The sequence below is a fragment of the Chenopodium quinoa genome, unplaced genomic scaffold (genome assembly GCF_001683475.1).
Source record: "Chenopodium quinoa cultivar QQ74 unplaced genomic scaffold, ASM168347v1, whole genome shotgun sequence".
NCBI lineage: Eukaryota > Viridiplantae > Streptophyta > Magnoliopsida > Caryophyllales > Amaranthaceae > Chenopodium > Chenopodium quinoa.
The window spans coordinates 12,608-31,674 of record NW_018743058.1 but is presented as its reverse complement, the minus strand read 5'-3'; the positions used below and the strand labels follow the sequence as shown (position 1 = coordinate 31,674).

Sequence of the window (19,067 nt, the reverse complement as noted above, 5' to 3'; positions counted from 1 at the left end):
TTAGTATTATTAATCACTTTCATTCTGAGTTTAGACGCCACATTTTCATACTATTTCAGTATTATTTCTTCTAATTTATACTATTTCATTATTGTCGTTCCTTTTGAATTTTATGATATGCTATAAAATGGAAATTAAACTATGTAGTAATTTTTTTTTATTAGTTTACAATTGGTGGTAGCCTGGTAGGTATTCCAGGACAATATTGGATTAAACATCAGATCAATTAAATGGAAATGAGTTGTTAATAAATGTTAGAAGAAATATATGTTTTTTTTTTTGACAACTGAAGAAATATTGTTAATAAATATATTTCTAATAAACAATATTGTAAATAAACTAATAAATGTTAGAAGAAATATTGTTAATAAACATATTGGACTAAACAATATTTCTAATGAGTTTGAAGACTCCACCTTGAACCGACTTGATAATGTTATATATTTAATGATGAAAGTCAATATGATATATCCTTTCTTTAATATATGATTAATATGATACTATTTCGGATATTATTGCTGTAATCCTATCACCTTATTGATAATATCCGAAATAGTATCATATTAATCATATATTAAAGAAAGGATATATCATATTGACTTTCATCATTAAATATATAACATTATCAAGTCGGTTCAAGGTGGAGTCTTCAATCTCCCCCTTGATGAAAGTCAAAACCTATGATTAGAGTAGAACAAAATAATTCAAGACTATTTCAAATAGACTATTTCAAAACAACATAGTAAATAATCGATATGCATATGCAGAAAAGTATGGCAAAATCAATAAGCATAATAACTCAGTATAAGCACAATACTAAGCATAATAAGCAATAATAAGCATAAATATATTTCTCCCCCTTTTTGACTTCATCAAGAAAGCCAGAAGAAAGAAAACAAATGTTGGAACAAACACTAAAATATTTAAAGTTATTTAATATACGCAGTTTTATTTCAAGGCTTTGACATGCAGGTCAAGGTCTTGAATTAAGTTGCAGTTTTACAATCAGCACAAATTAAAGCGTTAAAGCACATACCTTAGCTCCCCCTATGAAGATGCATCCTTATTTAATATTCTCAATTTAAGCCGAATAAGAATGAATATATATATCTTCACTTAATGACTTAAATAAAAATTCAGCAAGTTAATAATAAAAACATCAAACCTTTACTTTTGAAGCTATCTTTACTCTTGAAGTTTTCCTGCACAAGAAAAGAACATTAAACCTTTCTAGACCAGCCTGCAAATTTGGAGTCATAGTCAGGATGGACCATGTTTGGTGGTCGGGTTCCTTTAACAACCCATATTTGCTTGACTTGGTCTCGAAAATAAACAGGAAAAGAATTCTTAACAATATGAGGGTCATTTCTTCTAAAAGGACATGTTAACTTAGTATGACCCTTTCTGCAACAGTAAAAACATGTGGGAGTTCTCCAATTATCCTTAGCTTTCACAAAAGTGGTCGGGTTTTTCTTAGGAAAATTTTTATTGTATCCAAGACCACTTTTATTTAAGGATGATTGGTGTTCACCCAACATTTTATCAAGAGTTTCTTTTGACTTAGTAAATCTAACCAAGGCATTATGCTGCTCTTTGTATTTCCCAGTTAACGTTTTCTTTTCATTCTCAAGATTATTAATATAATAATTTTGAGAAGCAAGTTTACGTTTTAAAACAATATTTTCAGTTTTCAAGGCCTTGACCTTAGTGTCAAAAGCTGACTCTGAGGCCTTGACCTTGTTTTCAAAAGTGGACTGGGCTGCTTTGAGATCAGCTAATTCCTTAGCCAGTTTGTCAGATACGCTTGTTTGTTTGCTTAACTTTTCTTTCAGAATTTTTGATTCTTGAATTAAGCTTTCTTCATTCATAATCATGTTATGTAAAAAATCAGAAAGAACATTAGTAGGACTAGAGATTAAGTTGTTTACGATTACCTGGAGGTGTTCATCGTGATCCGCCACAAGACAAAGGTTAGATTTATCTTCATCACTTGAATCTAAGTCACTTGATGAGACAACCATAACTTTCTTCTTATAATCTCTTTTTCCTGACTGCCTTTTTCTTCTTTTCGGACAGTCCTTCACAAGGTGATTATCATCTCCACATTCGTAGCATTTCAAGGTCTTGAATTCGTTAAATGGCTTGCCTTTATATCTTTGTTGTTTGCCATTATCATTGCCCCTGGGGAACTTCTTTTTCATCTTTAGAATTCTTTGAAGACTTCTAGCAATTTGATCAAATGGATCTTCTTCATCTCCATCACTTTTTTCATTATCAGTGAAGGATTCTTCTTTCTTAGCCTTGAGAGCTAGCCCTTTTGTTGATGAGGGTGGCTCTCCATCACTTTCATTCAAGGACATTTCATGGGTAATCAATTTCCCAAGAAGATCGTCCAGAGACAGAGTTCTCAGATCTTGAGCTTCTTCAATAGCCGTCACTTTAGGACCCCATCTTGATTTTGGAAGACATCGAAGAATCTTCCTAACCTTTTCTTCATTAGTAAAGGTTTTTTCCGAGTGAATCAAGGTTATTTATGATTTGAGTAAACCTTGTGAACATTTCTTTGACTTGTTCACTTTGCGTCATTTTAAACAGCTCATATTGACGCACGAAAATGCTAATTTTGGTTTCCTTCACCTGGCTGGTTCCTTCGTAAGTTACCACCAGTTTATCCCAGATTTCTTTTGCACTTTTGCATGCAGAAACTCGATTGAATTCATTTGCGTCTAGAGCACAATAAAGCAGGTTCATGGCGCGATAATTTTTAGAAACTTTTTCTAGATCAATTTGGGTATATTCGCTATCTTCTTTTGGAATGGTAATACCACTTTCTGTAATCTTTGTTGGAACTTTTGGGCCTTTTTGAATGATTTCCCAAATCTCTAAATCTTGATCTATCACGAACATTTGCATCAATGAGCGCCAATGGGGAAAGTTATTGCCACAAAACAATGGAGGACGATTTGCAGATCGTCCCTGAGCAAAACCACCATCACCATTTGAATTCATTTCACAGATTGTTAAATCTTTACGTGAAATCCTGAAGCTCTGATACCAATTGAAGGATCAATAAGGTGATAGGATTACATCAATAATACTCTAGAAGGGAGGGGGGTTGAATAGAGTATGGACGTTTTTCGCAAAGGCTGTAATTTCAAGGTCTTGAAATCAGTTTCAAGGCGGAATAAACTGATTTCACTTTCTAGGTTTCAAGGCTTTGAAATGAGATAAGAATTAACGAATGAAAATGCAGTAACATAAAAAACGAAATGAACTAAAAGGACACACGATATGTTAACGAAGTTCGGCAAGAATGCCTACGTCTCCGTCTAGAGGTGTTTAACCCTTAGGATTTCAATCTATTTTATTTCTTTCCCTTAGAGCACTAAAGTAGCTAGAAGCGTTTCCCTTCTTACCGCAATCACCCGATTACACTTTAGTCACTCAATTCCTAGAAATAAAAAGACTACCCAAAAAATACTTTAAGTATTATAAAAATACTTTTAAGTATATCTCTCTTGATATGATTCTTTTCGCTCTGAGATACACTCTTATTTTTCTCTCAAACTTAATTACATAAAAAGGTAATATATTTCTTAGAGAGAAAATATTTGATAAATAATGAATGAGGCTTTATGACTCTCTTTATATCTCTGTATGTATATCTTTTATATTTAAAACACTTGAGCCGCTTCACACAATTTATAAGCTTCAATAATTTACTGGAGCAATGAAGAAATCTTGTAGCCGTTTGAATTTTAAATTCAACAGCATAGCCGCTACTTTGAAGGCTTCAAAACTTGCCGCTACTTTGAAGGCTTCAAAACTTTGACTTCAAGTAGTTGAATATGTTCAGCCTATTTACTTGGAGAATAACATCTCATAGTTCCATTAGTAAGCAACAGAATATTATATATATCTATTTATAAAAACAGCTTGTTAATAAGATAACTAAGAATATAATCTAACTTAATTAATAAGATAAATACAAATATGATAATAGAATATATCTTAAATTTATCACAAATCAGAATATTATTATCTAAGAAGATAAAAATCAGAATGTATATATTAGATAGATAAAAATCAAAATATATATATTAGATAACATAGAACTAAAATTCTAGCATCCAATTATTATCAAGATATATTAGCAAATATAATCATGCATATCACATAATATTATAACCATTCATAACTTTGACTTCCATCACACATAAATAAGATAGAATACGAAATCTTTATCAAGGTGGAGTCTTCAGAGTTGTTAATAAACTTCAGAGCAGTATAAATTAGAAGAAATAGTATAAAAATGTATTGTCTAAGCTCAGAATGAAAGTGATTAATAATACTAATACATTTGACATTTCGTAGTTTATATGTAGAGTTGCATTATATAAGCATGCGGTGGCTTTTAAGATTATGGATGAGTAACTAGGAGGAAGAGACGTAGAAACTAGCATGATAAACTATGAAATATAATTTTTCAATTTGTACTATAATTAGCAATTTAAATGCATGTTGATTTGAACTATGTTTAGCAATTAGTATAATCCATGTGTTTCATTATATATAGTTGTCTGCTCAGTCAAACATGACGACTGTTATATATGGATTCGGGCTACACCCATCATGGCCATCAACAATTGGTGAAAAAATTCTCCTAAAAAAGGAAGTTGTTAGAGGTAGACTTAGTATTTATACAAATTTTAAATAGACCTGATTCACATTAATTAATTTATTGTGAACTACTATTATTAGGGACCAAATTACACTACTACATTTTCGATCAAATACAACGCCCCAAAATGAGCTATTGCAACGCCCTATCCAAATGTCGTGGCAATAGATAGCCTATTGCAACGGTATTTTTATTGTCGTTGCAATAGAGTAGGCTATTGCTACGGAGTTAAAACTAATGTTCTTAGAGGTAGAGCTATTGCCACGGCTCTAAAGAACCGTTGCAATAGCCTAGCTATTTTAACAAAAATAAAAGCTATTGCAACGGTGGTATTGTATCAAATGAAAATTTTAGGTTAGATATAAAGCGCGCATTATTGTTCCCTCTAATTTTTTCACCAAAATTTTGAACAAACACACGTGATGTATGTTTACCCCAATTTTCTCACCCATTTTCGTTCTCCACTCATTCTCACAGACTCCATTTTCTCAATTTCTCACCCAATCTCCATTTTCTCAATTTCCCCCAATTCTCTATTTTCCCCATCATCTCACATTCAACTCCAGAAATTCACAGTACCTATTCTCAGAAAATCACGAAAAAAAATCAGTCAAAAATTCGAAGAGGAAAAAGACGAAGGTGGTGGCTGATAGCGACAGTCAAGCGGTGGTGGCGGCAGTCAAGCGGTACAGACGGTCCAATTTCATTGTTGCATGTCCCTTCCTTGAGCTGATTGCTCGAAATTCTCTTCAAGGTAAACAACGAATTTTCATTTTTGAGAATTAAATTTGAAGTTTTTGCTTTTGTGTTTGGGAATTTGTATTTGATGCCATGGAAGATGAAGTTTATGCTTTGGTAACTCTTGGAATTAAACGGCTATTGGGTTTCGTTTAGCAAAATTGAGATTTTTATTTTTTTATTTTTGAAATTAAACCTAGAAGTACTGAATTTTGGGAGGAGGTGGACGAGTAGCTTGATAACCCCATGCCAACAACGCTGACCAGAAGAAGCTTCTTAAGCAACCCTGAAAATTTTCATACCTTGTCAAATCCTCAAATATATACTGTAGTAAATATGTCAGCAAATTGTGATAATATGTCATTACTTTGGTTTTGAATTTTATAGACTTTTATTGTGTCAAAGGTAATTAAATTTAATAATTTTGGAAGTCATACTTGATTATATGTTTTAAATCTTTATCAAGTTCATTATGTGGGTTTATAAGATGGAAAATTATGGGATTCTTATCAATTTTTACTCTTACATTTGAAATCACACACACTTCATACCCAAGATTGGGGCTCTACCCATATTAATCCAACTAAAATGGTAAGTGATTACACATCATAGATAACCAGCATTAAACAAGAATTGTAGATGGCAATTTCGCGATCTTTAACAACAATTTCAAATGAAGCTCAAACAATTTACCATAAAGTATGTAAAAACAAACCATTATTAACAAAGGTACAAACCTACATCTCTCAATCTTCACACTGGACATAGCTTGGAATATAGAATTGAGCTACAAACAAACAAACCAACATACAAAACTACCGAGGGAAGTGCGACACAACCTACCCTAAAATTCTAATTTCTAAACAGCCAACATAGTGTACATCACTATTATTTTCGAACCGAGGGAGTACTATTGTCATTAGTATAGCAACCCTGCCTTCAAATTTAGGTAAGCTGAAAGCTACTGTAATGTTGTATACAGAACAACCAAAAAACAGAACCACCAGTGTTAGCACGACAACTCACCTAGCCACCTAGTGGTGGGTCGCCGGTGCCGAGCGACGCTTTGGGCGCCGGTCTCCGGTAGGGGGTTGCTGGGTAGTGATGGTGGCTGGGTGTTTTTATTTTGTATTTTTTTATGGTGGGTCAAGGTGGCTGACGGGGAGGTAGTGAGGGTGTCTGAGGAGGGAGAGCTGGCAGTGAGGGTTGTTAGATCTCACTAACGGAAATAGTAACTAAAAGTGTTAAGTGGTAGCAATTTTTAACAAACTTGTTTTTGTATGGTAGTAAAATGAAAATAAAATTTTCTCCGGTAGCAAAAGTGAAATACATGTGTTTTGCTGGTAGCAAAAGTGAAAATTTCCTCTTTTTTTTTGAAGTATTAGATTCTTTGATATAGACTTGAGAGTTGAACAACTTTTTGATATTCTTAATAATAATTTCCTTTGGTCCTTTTTATTTTTCTGAAAAATTTCAACTGGAAAAAACATAAAGGATCGGATAGAGAATTTTTTTATCCAGAAAATATTATTTTCATCTCTTCAGTTTATATCAAAGAATTTAATTAGTTTCATCAATAAAACGTACATAATTCTTTCATTAAAAAAAAAGAAGAATCTATAATTTATTATCAGTAAAAATTCTGTATAGAAATTTTACTAATACATCGATATTTATGTGCGGCCAGGGTTACTTATTCAGGGGTTACTTGATCAGGGGTTACTCGGTCAATAAGGGGTTACTCGGTCGGTCAGGGATAAATTGGTCCCTAATAAAAATAGTTCACAATAAATTAATTAATGTGAATCAGGTCTATCTAAAATTTGTATAAATACTAAGTCTACCTCTAACAACTTCCTTTTTTAGGAGAATTTTTTCACCAATTGTTGATGGCCATGATGGGTGTAGCCCGAATCCATATATAACAGTCGTCATGTTTGACTGAGCAGATAACTATATATAATGAAACACATGGATTATACTAATTGCTAAACATAGTTCAAATCAACATGCATTTAAATTGCTAATTATAGTACAAATTGAAAAATTATATTTCATAGTTTATCATGCTAGTTTCTACGTCTCTTCCTCCTAGTTACTCATCCATAATCTTAAAAGCCACCGCATGCTTATATAATGCAACTCTACATATAAACTACGAAATGTTAAATGTATTAGTATTATTAATCACTTTCATTCTGAGCTTAGACAGTACATTTTTATACTATTTCTTCTAATTTATACTGCTCTGATGTTTATTAACAACTCATTAGAAATATTGTTTAGTCCAATATGTTTATTAACAATATTTCTTCTACATTTATTAGTTTATTTACAATATTGTTTATTAGCAATATATTTATTAACAATATTTCTTCAGTTGTCAAAAAAAAAAAAAAAAAAAAAAACCAATATTTCTTCTAACATTTATTAACAACTCATTTCCATTTAATTGATCTGATGTTTAATCCAATATTGTCCTGGAATACCTACCAGGCTACCACCAATTGTAAACTAATAAAAAAAAAAATTACTACGTAGTTTAATTTCCATTTTATAGCATATCATAAGATTCAAAAGGAACGACAATAATGAAATAGTATAAATTAGAAGAAATAATACTGAAATAGTATGAAAATGTGGCGTCTAAACTCAGAATGAAAGTGATTAATAATACTAATTCATTTGACATTTCATAGTTTATATGTAGAGTTGCATTAAATAAGCATGCGGTTGCTTTTAAGATGATGGATGAGTAATTAGGAGGAAGAAACGTAGAAACTAGCTAGTATGATAAACTATGAAATATAAATTTCAATTTGCACTATAATTAGCAATTTAAATGCAAGATAAGTTGAGCTATGTTTAGCCATTAATAAATGGACTAGACCTGGGTATTGGACGGGTACTTGCCCAATGAGTATAGAGTTAGTACAAAGGTTAATAGGTCCTTAATGGACATGGTCTATATTGGGTAGGAATGTAGGATCAATAATTTAATTTCGGGCCAAAATATTTGCTCAAATTTAATAAGGAAAAGAAAATAAATAATGTAAAATAAGTTATATAGATATTTGCACATTCATGTGCATGTAATGTTGGCTTTGCCATTTTTTTTTTTTTTGAAAATTTTTGTGTGTTTAGACATCCACAAGGGCGGGGGTGAGAATCGATCTCAGGATCTTCTGGAACCGGGAGGAAAGCTCTAACCACTTGAGCTATCCCTCACTCTCTGCCATTTATTCTTTTTGCTTGATCGTTTATTGGCCCGTTCATTATCGATCCGCGATTGGGTTGCAACCTGCATTGGCCTAACCCGCTCATAGCCCAATAAAATGTGTCCTTCTTATTGACTAGGCTCGCAGCGACCCTGACCCGCCCTGCCCAAGAATTAGGTTTATCACGGATTGAATTCAATTTTTAATTAGTTTAATTAGCCCACCCTAATTTCATTATTTCTATAAGCTTAGAGCGGGTGTGCCACATAGAGAAAATGATGTAGACGGACTTTAATCATAATTTATTTTATGGCCCTTTAAATGATGTGGAGGTGAAGTTGCTACATTATAGCTAGGCTTCGCTTATAGCTAGTGCTACATACATATAATTTGACGTTATATATCATGTATATGTCAACTAGCTAGATGGTTAAGCTCCTAGGGTAATACCTAAGTATTGGGGTGCCAAAGTCCTTAGATCAAATCCCCTTTATATCAGATGTCATTAGATTCGATCAAATTATAGGATATTATGTAATGTCAAATAAGACCTTGTTTGAAAACTAATGAGATTTAAAAAGTAAAAAAATAATAATAAAAAAAAAAACTTATCCCTTCAAATATATTGTTGTGCGTGACTCAAATTTTATAGGCCCATTTTTTTGATGGAATATTTATGCATGATCTAGAATCTTTCGGATCATGAACACATGATAATTATAAAAATGGCCACCAAAATACACATGCAATCAATCGATTCAAGTACAAATAACATCAACCCAGAATAGAACATGAAGATATTTAATTCAATCAATCCATGGCTTGGTTGGATTTTCACCCAACCCCTAACTAACTACCCACTAAACATGGTGGAAAGCATTCTAACAATTGATTCCAAAGCTATCATTTATTCAATTAAACTATTGGAGAGATGAAATCAAGATGTATTGAACATGCAAGAACAATTAGCAAGGATTAGAGATAAAGTAAGATTAAAAGCATATAAAATTAGAAAAATAACAAGAGAGAAAGAGGAAAGAGATTTCTAAAATTGATGATTAGAGGTTAGAGAGATTGTATAAATTGATAGAACAAACTTCAATTGATTCTTGTACAAATGATTGAGTTTTTGAAAATATAAACTAAGGGTGGAGAGGAATACTATGCACTAATTAAGAGAATAAGCCTAAGGGAGTTAAGAGAGAAGATGAAGATTTTTACAAAATAGGCTAAAGAAAGTATTTATATGACCCCCAAACAAAAAGAACGGAGAAAACAAGAATCGGAATCGATTACAGGGCTGCACGGACGTGCCAATGTCTGGCACGAACGTGCAGCCCCTGCACAGACGTGCCAAAGAGTGCACGATCGTGCAGAATGCTAAAAAAAAGAGGTAGTAGCTACTACCTTGGGGAGACGTCATCTGCACGGACGTGCAAACCTAGCTGGGCAGAATGATCTTCAGCTTCTGAACTCCCCTGCACGGATGTGCAAGGTTTGGCACAGTCGTGCAGGGTCTTCATAAGACCGTTTAACTTATCTCTTCAATCTTGCTTCCTCATTAGCTACCATAGCTTCATTTCTTCTTCTCATTGCTTCTAAATTCTTTCCTCACTCGTTGGAGTGTTTCAAAGTCTCTTCCTTGGACCTAAAATATCATAAAAAACACAAACAACCTCGTGAAGCACGTGATACATAAAAATACATTAAAATAGAGCAATCTATACTTATATATTAAAAGCGTTCCTAAAAACGTTTATGTGTCACGTGGCACCCTCGCCATGTCATCTTTCAACTATGAGCATATTCTAATGAAAAATGTCTATCATGAGGTTTGAACTCACAACCACAAAAATATGCATTAGAAGTCTTACCATCTCATCTATTGATTAATCATGCTTTTATACTCAACTTATAAATATATATATAGATCGGAGATCTGAACATTTAATAACTGCAATTCTTAAAAAAAATCAATTCTATTATTTGCTAATAATGCTCATCGAGGTAATGCATACAAGAAAAATTAACTATGGTTATAAATTAATTTTACTTAATTAATTATTTTGATAATAATTATGTCTTTATTTTCATTATATTATAAATTATATACGAAGGACATATTTACATAATTAGTCAATAGTTGTTCCATAAATACTTTATTCATAGGTTTAATAAAAAACTATTATAATTAAACAAATAATGAATAAATAATAATAAAGAATGAACTAATCTATCTATTCAATTACAAGTATTCAAAGTAACGCTCGGTCCAAACTAGTTAGCGAGTTAAAACATTGAGTTATCACAATACCAAGGCTCAAAACCACTCTATTATCATATCAAATACGTAGTAATAAGCTATCAAAATACTCCTTAATATTTTATTTATGCCGGTCAAGGTATAACGCTTGATAAAAAACGTATAATCCCATGTGAAGATCCAAGCAAATAAGGCATTTAAATGCTATGTACAAATGAAAGCCCATTTTCACAATTTGATAATTTGATGGAGTGCAAAAAAAAATAACTTCTTACAGAGGTTCCAATATCCATCAATTTACGTAATCTGACACTAGTTTAACGGCAAATTCTGCAAAATTTTGTCTGTAATTTTAGGGTAATTCTCTGTTTCTCATAGGTTATGTGTCAAGATTTGAGGCTCTCACTCATGATAAATACGCGGTCCTCACCAGTGAAAAATATCACATTATTTTCCAAAATTTCATTATGAGAAACAAAAGTGTTTCTCATAATGAGGAATTGGAGTTCCCTCGTAATTTTAAGAACTTTTAAGAATCTTATATCATATACATTCTTGTTTTTAGTTGCTTTATTTAATCTGAAGAAGCGAAATTTAAAGGGCAGGTGCCAAAGCCCACCAAGTGTTTGATAAAAGGCCTAAGTGAAAGCAAAATATGGAAGTTACAGTTGGAACGCTAGTAAACAGTTGCTGGGGGAATGCTCGCCCTCTCTCTCGCCACTTCTTCCACCATCAAAGTCATCCAATCCGTCACTGAAGCTAAAAGGGTATCCTCTTCGATCTTCTAATTGTAAGGATATAATCCCCCGTTCTAACTGTCAGATACCTAACAGTCTTAACACTTTCGCAAATTGGTCTTATTTGCTGCAGAAAAGCGAGGCGAAACCATGTCTAGGATGTAAAGGAAAAGGATTCTACGTTTGCAAACTTTGCAAAGGGAATGCTACCATACAATGGTCTCCTTTGTATGATCCTATTCATATTAACCCTTGTCAATCAATGCCCGACTTGTGATGGTCATTGGTTAGTCTTGTTCATTCCTTTAGTAGTTGATCATTTTTCAAAGCTCAAAATTCGTAAACTTTCAGTATTCATGGATATTGTTTGTTTTATTTTATTTCAGCATTCAACGGTGTCTTAACTGTATTGGTAAAGGATACTATTGAGCTCCAATGGCGTAGCTTGCTCCAACTTCTGCAATCCATTCTAGCTAGCTGCATAGTGAGTTAGATGGAATATACTCCATTGTTGTCGTGTCAATATGAATCTAAGCTAAGCATTATCGTGGTATGTTCCTATCAGTTTTCCTAGCTTAGCTGATTGAAGTCTAATAATATCGGCGCCTAATTTGTACTGTAATTGTTTTCTGGTTTGTTTAGTGATGTGCATGAGAACATATTCTGTGTTATATTTCGCAAAGATAATCTAGTGACTTCTATTATTAGTTATATATCAATTAGATTAAATAGAGCTACTTTGTATAGTAGGAAAAACTAATTCAGTTATAATTACTATCATCAAACTTGTTAGTTCTTATAATTTATCATACAAAGTAGAAACAATTGGTGACTTGTGATCCCTGTGCTTTAATTTAATAGATATGCTACATCTCGCACCAAAGTAAAGCTCTTACTGTCAGTAACTCAACGAGGTTTCTGTGATATTTCATCTTGTTGTAGTTTATGTACGTCGTAGAAGTTGAACAACTTGACCCAATGCAAGTGTAGATAGAGTAGGATAGTCTTTTGCTCAACGACCTCATCCCTTCAAGCAAAGAGTTTAGCTAGCCTATTATTTGATTGAGTTATATGTAGTAATTTTACTCATATGGAAATTCAAATAGGTTTAACTTATTTGGTACAAAGGATGTTAGGATGGTACCAAACTCAATAGCATTTACATACGCTAGACCATTTTAGCCAAGAGCTTGAATTGGTGCATCATTCAAAAAGTCCCTCATCAGCATGTTCTGTTCATCGATCATGCTCATCAAATATATACTAATACATATCTCTCATTTGTGTTTCTTTCTATTCCGGTTACTTAGTTTTGATGTATTCAGCTAATATATGACCAAAGAACACGTAATTACATAATAGTGGTATAGAAATTATTAGTAATGAAGCCACAAAACACATATATTTATATGAAGGCCACCAATTGAGTAGGTAATTGATATACGAAGTATTATTTAGATAATTGGATTATTGAAATAGTACATAAGTGCATAGGAAACATGAACACATTGCGTATCAGTGCAGGGAAGTTTTATTTAGTACGTTATACTAGCTAGCTCGTAAGACTGCACCAGCATTATATTAGTTGGGCAATGCTAGCTCAACCCCAAACGACGTTAACTTCGACGGAGCCATACTTTCCGTTCATGGGTTTCTTCTCACTCACACCAGCTTCTTTGACTAGAAACACAACGTTACCGTTTGCAATTTCATCGTCGGGAGAACGGTATCATAATAATTGATGGTGACTCACCATCTCAGAAATCCTGAATCCGCCACTGGTCACAAGAATAGTTCATTAGTACGTACGTACGAGGATTTACACGTCAAGGTTTCAGTTGATCAAATCATTTAAATGTTTGTATAATGCATGGTTGGATCGATAATCCAAATCATGGTTTTAAATTCATGGTCTAAAGTTACTTCCTTGATTTCTCTTGAAGTGTGATTTACTTTCAATTTTTCGTGTATGTAGACTCGTGGTGTATCTTTGTGCTGTTAAGAATTTCTCCCCGAGGTATTTCCTCGGAGTTGAAATTTGCCACTTAATAAACGAAACTCTTCCTTCCCCTAAGTAATGAGAACTAAGGGATTTGAACCCACGACCTCAACAACATACTACGCATGCATAACCAACTAAGCTATTTTATATTTTCATGAGTTAATAGAGCAATATATATTAATACCTAAGTTGATCCATGGGGCGGGCCAAGGCTCCGGATAAGCCCCTCTTGGATCCGTCTATACCACATACATAGGTCATTTTTTTCCAAAGTATTTCCTTCTAGGAAGCTTATCCATGTTATAATGTTAATTATGTTGATCAATTGGGCTTTATCGTGTTTTATAAAGTTAAGTATTAAGGAAGGCTTTTCAATAGCCCCCGGTAAATTGTACTCCGTAGATTATTTATTGGCAACGAAGCAGCAAAACACATATACGAAGGCCTCCAATTTAGACTTGTTAATCAATATGAGAAACTTGGAATTACCCCCAATTTAGTAGGTAAAAACATATGAAATTACGAAGTATTATTAAGATAATAACATTGAAGTAGTACATGAACGCATAGGAAACGTAAGCACTAGTGCAAGGCAGTTTTATTTAGCTATATTAGCTAGCTTGCTAGTAATTCAAGACCGCACCAGCATTATATTAGTTGAGCAACACAAGCTCAACCCCAAGTGACGTTAAGTTCGATGGAGCCATACTTTCCGTTGATGGGTTGCTTCTCTTCCACACCAGGTCCTCTGACTAGAAACGTAACGGTACCGTTTGCAATTTCATCGTCGGGAGAAAGAGTATCATAATCCATCAAGTATGCTGTAATCTCCATTGCATCGGCGGCTTCAGGCACATTCACACTCGGCTGGCTTAAGGGAATGAATTCCCCTGGCCTCACGTCAATGCGTTGACTTTGAGGCCTATTAAACAGTGAAAATTGGTTACTGATTCCAAAGCGACCAGTTATGCTTCCGTAAACTTGTGCAGGATCTTCTCCATCGCCGTTGATGAGCTTAACACTCAGCGTAGCTTGAACATTGTTACTGAACATCACCTTTGTTGCTGCATATTCTTGAGTGCTGGCCATCTTTTGAGTATATTATTCTCCTACATACAAACCACAAATTATCAATTAAAATGAAAAAACACATGCTTTAGTGTCAAATACTAATTAAGATACCAATAAGACAAGGCCTAGTGGTTAAGACTGAAGGTTTGTGACTCTGTTTACAATATATCATTGTTTCAAATCACACACCCCTATTTGTAACTTGTATTGCCTTTGTAATCCAGTCGGACCAAAAGAAAAAAATACTAAACTATTTAAAATCAGTGAATTGAGCAAGCTAATTAATTAAAGAGATCAATAGCTTAGGCAGTTACCTTAATCAAGTATGACCTTCTTCTGTATGTAATCTGTCTGACTTGCAAACAATAATGACATGCTTGCCCACCTTTATATAGTGGGAGAAGATGTGATGGAGGCAATATTTAATTAATTGATTCGATGATGTGATTCTTTGGGGCCTATATTTAGCTCATCAGAATGTGATTCTTAAGCCTATTCTCAAAACGTTTTGTTCTTTTAAATAAATTATATAATAATTTAAGAGAATTTTTCAGTAGTCTCTTATTCTTTGGATATTGTTGCTTGAGGGCCGGATCAATCTTTCTTATTCTTAGATTTCTACTGTAAAAATCATATATCGATACAAGTATACAACGTGCACCCATTGGATATTGTTGCTTGAGGACGACAAATGATTAGCCCCCACATCCGATTCTAACTATCAAATACCTAACATTTTCACCATTATGATTAAAGTCTTATCAAATATTTAGAGGGAGTACCATACTATGGTCTCTTTTGTATGATCCCATTCATCGTCAATGCCCTTTTTGCGATGGTCATTTGGTTGGTCTTGAATTTTTTTTTTTTTTTTTACACACGTATTTCACTTTTGCTATGGGGAAAAATTTTAATTTAGTTTTACTACCATAAAAAAACAAGTCTGTTAAAAATTGCTACCACTTAATGGAATCTGTTGGGGTTCCGTTAAGTTTATTCAAAAAATTAAAAAAGAAAAAATTAATTATTTTAAGAAAAAGAAAAACCCAGCCACCACCTTCAACTGCCAGCCATCACCCGTCAGCCACCCTCCCCTTGCCCTGCCGACACCCAAAGCGTCGCCCGGTGCTGGCGACTCCATCCTCTCCTTCTCCCTTTCCTCTACCTACGCAACCTTTCCCCATCCCTTATCCTTTTCTCTCTCGCTGCCCCAACCCCCCATCCCAAACCGGAAACCACCTCCCTCCCCATTTGCCCCACCAAAATTGGCCCCCCTTCCCATTCCCCCACCGGAATCGACCCCCTCCCCTTCCCCTACCCTTTTTGGCCACCCCTAACCCTAAACCACCACCCCGAAACCACCATAAGCGAAACCCTAAAACCCGTTTAGGCTGGTTTCGGGCTGGTGCTTTAGGGTTAGAGGTTTTGGTTTTTGGTGCTGGGGAGTGGGGCGACTTGTTCAGAGGGAGGAGCAGCAGCAGTAGCGGCGCTTTTTGGACTTTTTTTGGTGTGGCGAGAGGTTGAAGGTGCGTAATGGTGGTGCGGTGGGAAGAGCTGTCGTGGGTAATTGAGAGGAGTAAGGGATGGTACGATGGTTGAAAGGTTGGGTTAAGGTCGCGACGATGGAGAAAAGGGAGGGGAAGTGGGGTCGCAGGCGCCGGGCGACGCTTTGGGCACCAGTCTCCGACAGGGGGGAGGGGGATTGCTGGGCAGTGATGGTGGCTGGGTGTTTTTATTTTCTTTTTTTTCTGGTGGGTCAAGGTGGCTGACGGGAAGGTAATGAGGGTGTCTGAGGAGGGAGGGGTGGCAGTGAGGGTTGTTAGATCTCACTAACGGAAATAGTAACTAAAAGTGATATGTGGTAGCAATTTTTAACAAATTTGTTTTTGTATGGTAGTAAAAGAAAAATAAAATTTTCTCAGCAAAAGTGAAATACATGTGTTTTGTTGGTAGCAAAAGTGAAAATTTCCTTTTTTTTTTAAGTATTAGATTCTTTGATATAGACTTGAGAGTTGAACAACTTTTTGATATTCTTAATAATAATTTCCTTTGGTCCTTTTTATTTTTCTCACTTTTAAACTTTTGTCAAGAAAAAATTTCAACTCGAAAAAACATAAAGGATCGGATAGAGAATTTTTTTATCAAGAAAATATTATTTCTCATCTCTTCAGTTTATATCAAAGAATCTAATTAGTTTCATCAATAAAACGTACATAATTCTTTCATTAAAAAAAAAAAGAAGAAGAAGAATCTATATTTTATTATAAATAAAAAATTTCTATAGAAATTTTACTAATACATCGATATTTAAGTGTGGTCAGAGTTACTTATTCAGGGGTTACTTGATCAGGGGTTACTCTGTCAGTAAGGGATTACTCGGTCAGTAAGGGATTACTCGATCAGGGGTTACTCGGTCGGTCAGGGGTAACTTGGTCAAGGCTTACTTATTCAGTCAGAGGTTACTCGGTCGGTCAGAAATTACTTATTCAGGGGTTAATTGATCAGTTAGGAGTTACTCGATCGGTCAAGAGTTACCCCTAAGTAACCCTGCCCACACGGTGAAAAGCCACATATGAAAATTTGTGTTACTAATATATTGCGGAATATAACTAAAAAAATCTCTTAAATTATTATATAATTTATTTAAAAGAACAAAACGTTTTGAGAATAGGCTTAAGAATCACATTCTGATGAGCTAAATATAGGCCCCAAAGAATCACATCATCGAATCAATTAATTAAATATTGCCTCCATCACATCTTCTCCCACTATATAAAGGTGGGCAAGCATGGCATTATTGTTTGCAAGTCAGACAGATTACATACAGTAGAAGGTCATACTTGATTAAGGTAACTGCCTAAGCTATTGATCTCTTTAATTAATTAGCTTGCTCAATTCACTGATTTTAAATAGTTAAGTATTTTTTTCTTTTGGTCCGACTGGATTACAAAGGCAATACAAGTTACAAATAGGGGTGTGTGATTCGAAACAATGATATATTGTAAACAGAGTCACAAACCTTCAGTCTTAACCACTAGGCCTTGTCTTATTGGTATCTTAATTAGTATTTGACACTAAAGCATGTGTTTTTTCATTTTAATTGATAATTTGTGGTTTGTATGTAGGAGAATAATATACTCAAAAGATGGCCAGCACTCAAGAATATGCAGCAACAAAGGTGATGTTCAGTAACAATGTTCAAGCTACGCTGAGTGTTAAGCTCATCAACGGCGATGGAGAAGATCCTGCACAAGTTTACGGAAGCATAACTGGTCGCTTTGGAATCAGTAACCAATTTTCACTGTTTAATAGGCCTCAAAGTCAACGCATTGACGTGAGGCCAGGGGAATTCATTCCCTTAAGCCAGCCGAGTGTGAATGTGCCTGAAGCCGCCGATGCAATGGAGATTACAGCATACTTGATGGATTATGATACTCTTTCTCCCGACGATGAAATTGCAAACGGTACCGTTACGTTTCTAGTCAGAGGACCTGGTGTGGAAGAGAAGCAACCCATCAACGGAAAGTATGGCTCCATCGAAGTTAACGTCACTTGGGGTTGAGCTTGTGTTGCTCAACTAATATAATGCTGGTGCGGTCTTGAATTACTAGCAAGCTAGCTAATATAGCTAAATAAAACTTCCTTGCACTAGTGCTTACGTTTCCTATGCGTTCATGTACTACTTCAATGTTATTATCTTAATAATACTTTAATTTCATATGTTTTTACCTACTAAATTGGGGGTAATTCCAAGTTTCTCATATTGATTAACAAGTCTAAATTGGAGGCCTTCGTATATGTGTTTTGCTGCTTCGTTGCCAATAAATAATCTACGGAGTACAATTTACCGGGGGCTATTGAAAAGCCTTCCTTAATACTTAACTTTATAAAACACGATAAAGCCCGATTAATCAACATAATTAACATTATAACATGGATAAGCTTCCTAGAAGGAAATACTTTGGAAAAAAATGACCTATGTATGTGGTATAGACGGATCCAAGAGGGGCTTATCCGGAGCCTTGGCCCGCCCCATGGATCAACTTAGGTATTAATATATATTGCTCTATTAACTCATGAAAATATAAAATAGCTTAGTTGGTTATGCATGCGTAGTATGTTGTTGAGGTCGTGGGTTCAAATCCCTTAGTTCTCATTACTTAGGGGAAGGAAGAGTTTTGTTTATTAAGTGGCAAATTTGAGAAATCAAGGAAGTAACTTTAGACCATGAATTTAAAACCATGATTTGGATTATCGATCCAACCATGCATTATACAAACATTTAAATGATTTGATCAACTGAAACCTTGACGTGTAAATCCTCGTACGTACGTACTAATGAACTATTCTTGTGACC

At 34.4% G+C, this 19,067-nt stretch overlaps 3 protein-coding genes across 3 annotated transcripts; 1 reads left to right on the top strand and 2 right to left on the bottom strand.

Annotated features, from left to right (window-relative positions):
• Nucleotides 1–1,220: 1,220 nt before the first annotated feature.
• LOC110731085 lies at nt 1,221–5,165 on the bottom strand. Its single transcript, XM_021910927.1, has 3 exons — nt 5,130–5,165; nt 2,549–3,048; nt 1,221–2,451 (listed from the first exon to the last, which is right to left on the bottom strand). The coding sequence occupies exons 1-3, from the start codon at nt 5,163–5,165 to the stop codon at nt 1,221–1,223; spliced, it is 1,767 nt and encodes a 588-aa protein (XP_021766619.1).
• Nucleotides 5,166–14,151: 8,986 nt separating this feature from the next.
• Nucleotides 14,152–15,108, bottom strand: LOC110731087. Its single transcript, XM_021910929.1, has 2 exons — nt 15,025–15,108; nt 14,152–14,748 (listed from the first exon to the last, which is right to left on the bottom strand). Exon 2 carries the CDS (start codon nt 14,726–14,728, stop codon nt 14,312–14,314), a length of 417 nt encoding a protein of 138 aa, XP_021766621.1. The 5' UTR covers nt 14,729–14,748; nt 15,025–15,108; the 3' UTR covers nt 14,152–14,311.
• A 2,343-nt stretch (nt 15,109–17,451) lies between these two features.
• On the top strand, nt 17,452–18,447 carry LOC110731086. The gene is made up of 2 exons (XM_021910928.1): nt 17,452–17,559; nt 17,836–18,447. The coding sequence occupies exon 2, from the start codon at nt 17,856–17,858 to the stop codon at nt 18,270–18,272; it is 417 nt and encodes a 138-aa protein (XP_021766620.1). The 5' UTR covers nt 17,452–17,559; nt 17,836–17,855; the 3' UTR covers nt 18,273–18,447.
• Nucleotides 18,448–19,067: the final 620 nt, after the last annotated feature.

Coding starts and splice junctions, on each gene's coding strand:
- LOC110731085 (XM_021910927.1), bottom strand. CDS start 5,165: ATGGAGTCTGTGAGAATGAGTGGAGAACGAAAATGG. Junction 3,049..5,129: donor TGAGTGGAGAACGAAAATGG/GTGAGAAAATTG, acceptor AATTGGTATCAG/AGCTTCAGGATTTCACGTAA. Junction 2,452..2,548: donor GTCAAAGAAATGTTCACAAG/GTTTACTCAAAT, acceptor TCCAAAATCAAG/ATGGGGTCCTAAAGTGACGG.
- LOC110731086 (XM_021910928.1), top strand. CDS start 17,856: ATGGCCAGCACTCAAGAATATGCAGCAACAAAGGTGATGTTCAGTAAC.
- LOC110731087 (XM_021910929.1), bottom strand. CDS start 14,728: ATGGCCAGCACTCAAGAATATGCAGCAACAAAGGTGATGTTCAGTAAC.